At 55.4% G+C, this 7,663-nt stretch overlaps 1 protein-coding gene across 1 annotated transcript; it reads right to left on the bottom strand.

Moving 5' to 3' along the window:
• Positions 1-4,188: 4,188 nt before the first annotated feature.
• On the bottom strand, positions 4,189-7,640 carry EIF4EBP2 (eukaryotic translation initiation factor 4E binding protein 2). Its single transcript, XM_062611613.1, has 3 exons — positions 7,453-7,640; positions 6,588-6,764; positions 4,189-6,506 (listed from the first exon to the last, which is right to left on the bottom strand). Exons 1-3 carry the CDS (start codon positions 7,589-7,591, stop codon positions 6,475-6,477), a joined length of 348 nt encoding a protein of 115 aa, XP_062467597.1. The 5' UTR covers positions 7,592-7,640; the 3' UTR covers positions 4,189-6,474.
• Positions 7,641-7,663: the final 23 nt, after the last annotated feature.

Here is a 7,663-nt window from a genome sequence, read left to right as displayed (position 1 = left end):
TGGCATGCAGCATCCATCACCCCGGAGACATCCGGCACGCAGCATCCCCCAACCCACAGCGCCCATCCCCTCGGGGACACCCTGGCACGCAGCACCCATATTCTCAGGGGCCCCGTGGCACATTACATTCCCCAGCCACAGCACCCATCCTTGAGGGGATCTTCCGCTACACAGCACCCCTTAGCCACAGCATCCGTCCCCTCAGGGACCCACAGCACACTGCATCCTCCAGACAACAGCCATCCATCCCCTGGGGGACCCTCTCGCACGGAGCACCCATCCCCCTCAGGGTCCTCCGGGCACGCAGCATCCTCCAGCCACCACACCCATGCCCTCAGGGACCCCCAGTACATAGCATCCCCCAGCCACATTAATCCTTCACATCCCCTCCTGTGTCAATCCCCTCGGATGGACAGGGGACTGGCAAATGCCACCACCTCAGACAGGTTCAGGACACCACAAGTTTTGGGAGCATCAAGGCACTGTCTGCACCTCTCAAAGCCAAAATGCTCTTTTCCTTCCCAGAAATGGATGTGCGTGATGGGGACCAGGGCAAGGGATACTGCTGGATCCAGGCTGGGACTGGCATGAAGTGGCCTGCAGTGAGCCCTTATCTCCTTGCTTTATCATGCCAAGGTGGATTGCACCCCAGAACTCACACAGGGAAAGTATAGGTCCAGCACTCACTTGTGCAAGCACCCAGCACAACTTTTAAAGCAGCCTGAGAGCTGAAGCTTACAGAGGAACCTGCGCTTTCTGCTAATTTTAAGCCCCCTTGCAGCCTGCTGGAGATAGAACGCCCCTGCCCAGCCCCAGAAGATCTCCTCTCCCCCATGCTGCTGAACAGTCAGGTTCCAGGGCTCTTAACCACAGGTAGGGTGGGAAGCGGCTGCCCAAAGTGAAGCTAGGTATGTAGCATTGCTTTCACAGACCCAAACACATCAGCTTGGCTTAAAAGTAAGCCATCTGCCAAGCCTCCATGCTTGGCCTTCCCACCTTGTGGGAGGCTTTCAGGGCATGGTAGAGAGGGTGTTAGACCTGGAGGCATCCTCTGAAACACCAGGGTAGCTCCAGCTCCCCAAGTCTCAGAACAGTCCCACCTTGCTTGGGCCACTCAAATGCCTGGGGAAATAAGCTGCTGCCCACCCAGCTGTTCCCTAACACATACAGGCACCATGGTGGGTTCCTGCTATGACTCTGCCAGTACCAGCAGGGCCAGCAACAAGGTCTATTCATCTCCTGTTAGTTTCCATCACAGCACAGAGTAAAACCATGAGATGACTTCAGGCTTCCCTCATTGCCAACAGGCACTGCACTTATTCTGCTGCCATGGAAAGATGCCGTTTTAGCTAATCCATAAAATCTCAAGTCCTTTAGCTCCCAGCTGCCTTCCCCCATTTCATTTGTGTTGACCCCTGAGCCCTCAGAGGGCCCCATGTAGGAGGACCCCAGCCCCACCTCCCTCAGAGACCCCCAATGCCCCAGCACTACAGCCTTGCTCACATGCAGCATCATTCGCAACTGCTGCACTGCTCCGGGAGGCACCGCCGAATAAGTGTTTATGGGACACCAGCAGACTGAAGGAAAAAGAGAAAAACGACATTAACACGTTCACCGGCGCTGGGAAGGAGGGCCAGGAATGTAAACGGAGCCCGGAGGCAGTCCGAAAATGGTAACGGCTGGAAAGCAGGGCTGGAAAGTTTGTTCATCGGGATCCTAGATACTAGCCAGGCTCCCAGCCTCCGGCTCAGCCAAAATACCCCTTCCTGAGCTGCTGTGCTGAATCACGCAGCTGCACGCCACGGGGCAGACCCCAGCAGTCACACGTGCAGGCGGCAACTGCTCCAGTTTCAAACTCAAATCCAGAGCTATAAATCCAACGAAGGCTTCAGTCACCCTGCTGCATGTGAAATTACCCAGGTTTAGTTCATTGACAGCTCGCTATCAACTGACAGCTTCAGTCCTAGACTGAAATTTTATCGTTTTTAGAAAAAAAATAAAATCTCCATTTTTAGCTCCCAAATCAGCATCTAGAAGCTCCCACTGAGTTCCCCACACACATGCACCTCACTGCAGGTGCTTTGGAAGCCAGGATTTAAAAAGGGCACCCCAAAATTCAGGAAGAAAACAGTTGTGCTGCCCTAAGCTTGGCATCTCATGGACAAAGCCAAACCCAGAAGAGGGGAGCTCCCAAATGCTTCCAGCATTTTTTTCTTCTTGCTCCTCTCCTCTGTACACAGGCTTCAAAACCCATGAACTTTTCGGGCGGAAGAAGTGGAACTCGGGATCCACCACTCCCATTCAGCAGTGGAAGCAGAAATGTCTTACTTCTCTTTCATTTTTCACAAACACATGCTGCCTGTTTCCAAGCAACACAGCTTTCCTCTGGATTGGTTTCTCCAGCAGGCTTTAGGCACCCCTTAATAGAGACTTCAGGTAAGAAACAACCTGCAGAGCCAGAAGTTGGGGAGAAACTGGAGGAGGAAGCAGCTGTGCAACACACATGCTTTGCACCAGCAGCAGTGTCTCCTCCAAAGGAAAGGGTTTCCTCACTGCCTTCTCCACCCGCTGTCCTGCTTTTAAACTCAGGATCAGGAGCAAGAGTATAGCAATAGTAATTTAATCTTGTCCTGGGTAACAGCACTATGCGAGGCACTGCTGCTGCAACATGCACCCACATTAACGGGAGGTCTCACAGAAGAGCCACGTCATGTGTGGCCAGTCTGGGGTGTGCAAGGGGCCCCCAAACCCATGTCAGTGGCACCCTTGGTGCCACCCTCCCAGCTTCACCCGTGGGACCTGCACAGGCAGTTTGGGAATGTGGCTTGCCACTGCGGTATTTCACACGCAGAGTCCACATCCCATAGTAATACACTTTCAGTGGTGCCACAGCATGGGGAGAGGGGGTTGCTGGTTGTTTGCTGAGACACCCACAGAAGCTGGGTCCCCTTAGGATGTGCCTGCAGCCAGACAGAGGGAATGCCCTGCGCTCACCTACCTTTTCCTTCCTACTAGGGGGAAAAGGCTTTTGCTGCACAGACGCCCCCCTCCCCACCATACAGAGTAGCTGGTATAAAAAAGGGCCAACTTTTCTGCAACATGGTTTGTAATTTATATATATAATTAAAGTGAGAATTTTAATTATACACACCTGCATCAGCACAGCCCCCCCTGCGAAAGTGGGGCGGGGTCCCTCCAGGAGCAGCAGAGATGGTGCAGCCAAGGCTGCAGCATAGGCTAACAGAGCAGCCAGGCCACATGCTGGGCTTAAAAGTGCTCCTGGGCATAGAGGTCCTCAGGTGAGGCTGCTTGGGGCTGTTGAGGTCCATGAGGGCCCACAGGGAGGAGCTTGGGTGAGGGTGGCTGTACCGCCATGCTTGTACCCACCTGCTCTCCTTGGTCAGCACTGGTTTGTGAGACAGCTTTGGCTTTGCAACAGCTTTGCAGCCCCCAGCAGCTAAAACCCAGTTTACATGATGGCTTTAGCAGCACAGCCGACATTTTGGGAACTTGCCCAGCGCTTGCAGGACAGGGATGCTTGATGGCATGTGCTTCTTTCACATCAGCTGGAAGGGGTCACTGGCCAGGGTACCCCGGGCTCATGCAACCTTGCCTTTAGCAGCAACGTGGGGAGTTGCTGGGGGGTTGCAATTTAAGCTTAGCTTAAGTTCAGGACTTTATTTGCATGTTTGGAGTCTAGCTTAGACATGTCCCATGCTCTTGTGGTACCTCTCTAGTTTGATGCCCAGGTTTATACAGGTTTTTGCACCTGATGGTGCAGGATAAATGACCAATTTGCAGCAATTTTGCACATGGGAGACCCTTCTACGGTAAAACCAGATTTTTCTGTGCATGAAATTTTGCTGGCATGCCCCTTCTTAACCCTTGGCTGTTGGTTCTGGGTTTGACCCTCCCCTGATCTTTGTAATGCTTAATTTCCGCACAGCCAGAGGCAGGGGCTCACTCCTAATTTACTGTCCTTGGCCTGGATCCCCTTTTTTCCAAACTGGAAATTTGGAAAGCAACTCACCTAAAGAATCTGGGAGGGGAAAAAGTCAAAAGCTAAAATAAAAAGGAAGGAGGGCTGACCTGCAAGGAGGGTGAAACCCAGGAGGCATTTGCTCTGAAGGGAAAGGAAAATCCCCCCATACCCTGAGTCACAGTCAGAAGAAACCTCCAGCACCTTGATTTAATAGACCAAAATCTTTATTGATTTCACTGTAACAGCAACCACTGGTGAGAGCTTTTCTCCTCCCAAACACCTGCTTGAAGACAGTAAAAACCCCAAATGTATACCCTGACTAGCAGAGGAGCTGCCCCAGCGAGGCCAGGCACTCCCTCCCTGCTCTTCAGCACCAAGCCCAGTTATAAAAGAGAACCGGGAGAAAGTCGCTGGGATGGGGAATAGAGACAAAAAGAGGTTGGGAAAGGGGTTTTTCAGGGGAAAAGTGATTTCCCTCCGGCTCCTGTCCGTAAGTTAAGTTGTCCTTGGATATTTTCTGATTTTTTTGCTTGGAGAGCAGGCTTCCCAAAATGAGCGGCTGTGCCAAGGGCACTAGGTCCCTGCATCCATGGTGACCATGCCCGCTCTGCAAAGGATGTCCTCAGCCCCTGCCCCTGCCCGTTCCTCGATCCGAGGACCTAACAGACCTCCTAGGATCTTCACTTTAAGGAAAATATATTTATTTATATATAATATATATATTTGTGTGTGTCTTATCACCACCCACCCACACACATATACATATTTCTACTTCCACTCACTCACTCGTGCGCCTACGATGGCCAGCTACATATTCACATCCCGTCCCACTGAGCACTACCCATGCAAGGGAAAGGATGGGAGACACCCCATTCCCTTGTGGTTTTTTGCCTTTTCCCCTCAAAAATGAGCAGCAGCACCCCCCTACTGAGAAAAGCAGCTGGAAGATGGGAGCTCACAACCAGCCACCATGCCGACCCATGCCAAACACACCTAGAGAAATAAATTACCAGACGGAAAGTGCACAAAGCCTGCAGCATGGATGTCAGTGTGGGGCGTACCCATCCCTGTCACGCACAGCCACCACCCTGACAGGTGACAGGTCCCTGGGCCTGGGTACCGGGGGGGGACAACCCCAGTGGGACAGCATGGATGGAGCAGGCACTCAGGTGGGGGCTGATAAAATGGCACTTGAGAAGGTTTCAAAGCTGTTCTGGCTCCCAATAGGCAGTAAAAATACAAAAAGGGGGGGCTAGTTGGAACAGGGGCACAGCACAGCACTGCCGTGGCATCCCCTGTTACGCATGCCCTCACTGGATGCCACTCTTAAAGGCAAGAGTTGCACCAAGAGAGGAGAAAAAATACATCCCATCTCCGGGGGGTTTCAAGATGCCAGACACAGGCAGGATGGCCACAATATGCCAGCCTGGCAAAGCGACTGGCTCCGGGCAGATTAACATGGAAACCCCTTATGCACTGCAGCACAACGCGGCCAGGTTAAGACCTGGCACAAAAATCAAGTGGAGGACAGCAATACCACTGGCACCCTGCAACTGGAGCACCCCAGCCACAGCATTGCATCCCTGCAATGTCACCCCCCCCGGGTGCCCTGGTATTCCTGAGACATTCAACAGCGCCAAGGGATTTTGCTCCTCTGTTATTCACATTTTAAAGGGGGGTGAGGTGTAAAAAAAGAAAAGCACTTTCCCAGAGGCGCTCGTCCCCAGCCCAAAATAAAAGAAGCATCGCTGGTGAAGTTCCCCTTTTTAGTACCAAAAAAAAAAGCACGGGGTCTTCTTTTGTAACATATGGCCAAGTCACTTCAAGTCCTGGCTGGCGGGTTGGGGATATAGCCCCCAGTCAAAAGGACATGCTGGAAGAAATCTGGGTAGGAAAGAGATGTGGGCATGCTGTCCAGCACTGTTGAGGCCTAACTTGGACCCCTGGAGCACCAAAGGGAACAGGCTGCCAATGGTGTCCACCAAATGCCAGCAGGTCCCAGGGGAACTGAAAAACCCTCTCCCTGGCGTGCAGGCAGGTGCTCAGTTTTAGAAGCAATTCTTTTCGCCTCCTCCCAAATTTTCTGGGAGAAGAGGCAAAAGGGATGACGCAGCTCTGGACTGCCAAGCTGCCGGCAATGGGAGGTTTGGGGTAACACGAGATTTTTCTTTTTGGGTGGGGGGGGAAGCATAAGGCAGCAGGAGAGGCAAAAGGATGTTTTAAGAAGCCCAGTGGAGATCAGGCTGTCAGTGGGCAGAGGAGGAGGAATAGGGCTGGATCCAGAAGGGATGTTCTGTCCAGTGCATGCTGGGACTGGTCACCCAAAAAAGGGGAGAAGCCAGAGCTGTGCCCCCTGGAAAGAGTGAGGGAGGCAGGCAGGGAGAGGGATGCCAGCAGGGACCGCTGCTGCCTCTGCCTCGCCGGGATGGATCCTGCTAAGCCGAATGGGTGTGCGCAGGTCTGGGGAGTTGCTGCCTCTCCGTGGTTCCCACTCAGATATCCATCTCGAACTGGGCATCGTCCCCTGGCGAGAAGCAAGGAGACATGCGTTAGGGGTGTCACCCCCCACCCCAAATCCTCCCGCCCCACCCCGGGGGTCCTTTACCCATGGATGGCTTCCCCTCCTGGTGGTTCAAGTTGCTGGCATCCGCTTTGGGCTCCTCTCCGGCCGAGCCGGGGCTGGTGACGCCGGGAATACTGGGGAGGTGACAAGGCGGGGTCTGGGCCATGGGGGAGTTGCGGCGGTCCAACAGGAACTTGCGGTCGTAGATGATCCGGGTGCCTGGGGGGGGGCGGTGATGAGAGGAAGCTGGGGGGGATCCGGCCCAGCAACTCTTGTTTGCAGAGGGAGTCTCCCGGCAGGACCAAGAGTAGGCAGGGAGGAGAGAGGGGTGCGCGCCGCCACTCTGCCCGCTCTTATCTGAGCACGGGGGCCGATAATTCCGCGCTAGGTAAACATCCCCGGTGGCACCTGGGTATCAGCTGCCCGGGGCGCTCGGCGCTGTCCTGTGCGGAAGCCTGGCTAACTCACGGCAGGGGCGGGAACGCATGCCGACGGATGCGGCACCATGAAATGTCCCGTGTTCGTCTCCCCCGCCCGGGGACGAGGGATGCTCCGACCGCAGGGGGTCACAGCGGGAAGGGGCAGAGCCCCCTTCTCTCGCCACCGACACCTCTCGGGGCATCGAGCTTTGATCAGTTCGTCCCACCGGGGCCGCCTGCCACCCGCTACCGGGAGTCAGCTCCCAACCCGGCCGGGACCCTCCGCGGCCCCCGTTACGCCCCGGAAAATACACCCTGCTTCCTTTAACGACAACCGGCGGCAGGCGCTATGTGGATACGATATACAGCGCGATACAGGAGCGAGAGCCGGGCGATAGGTGGTGTTTAAAGAGGCGGGCGGCGGGAGAGCTCCCCCGGCGTGGCCCCGCGGCCACCGCCCCGCAGGCCCCGTCCACCCCGGCGCTTACCTCCCGGGGTGGTGGAGAAGAGGGTGCCGCCGGGGGTGGTGCAGTAGTCCGGGGGCAGCTGTGCCACGTCGCTGAGGGCCACGGTGCGTGTGGGGATGGCCCGGCTCTGGCTGGGCTGGCGGCCGCCGGCGGACGACATGGCCCCACGCTATTGTCCCCGCGGAGGCGGCGCGGAGCGGGCACCGCCTCCCCCCGCCCTCCGCCTCCCCGC

Source organism: Pezoporus occidentalis, unplaced genomic scaffold (genome assembly GCF_034315485.1).
Source record: "Pezoporus occidentalis ecotype Australia unplaced genomic scaffold, CSIRO_AGI_Poc_V1 ctg155, whole genome shotgun sequence".
NCBI classification, from domain to species: domain Eukaryota; kingdom Metazoa; phylum Chordata; class Aves; order Psittaciformes; family Psittacidae; genus Pezoporus; species Pezoporus occidentalis.
This window is presented reverse-complemented; position numbering and strand designations above follow the sequence as displayed.

Coding starts and splice junctions, on each gene's coding strand:
- EIF4EBP2 (XM_062611613.1), bottom strand. CDS start 7,591: ATGTCGTCCGCCGGCGGCCGCCAGCCCAGCCAGAGCCGGGCCATCCCC. Junction 6,765..7,452: donor CTTCTCCACCACCCCGGGAG/GTAAGCGCCGGG, acceptor GCCCCCCCCCAG/GCACCCGGATCATCTACGAC. Junction 6,507..6,587: donor GGAGGGGAAGCCATCCATGG/GTAAAGGACCCC, acceptor GCTTCTCGCCAG/GGGACGATGCCCAGTTCGAG.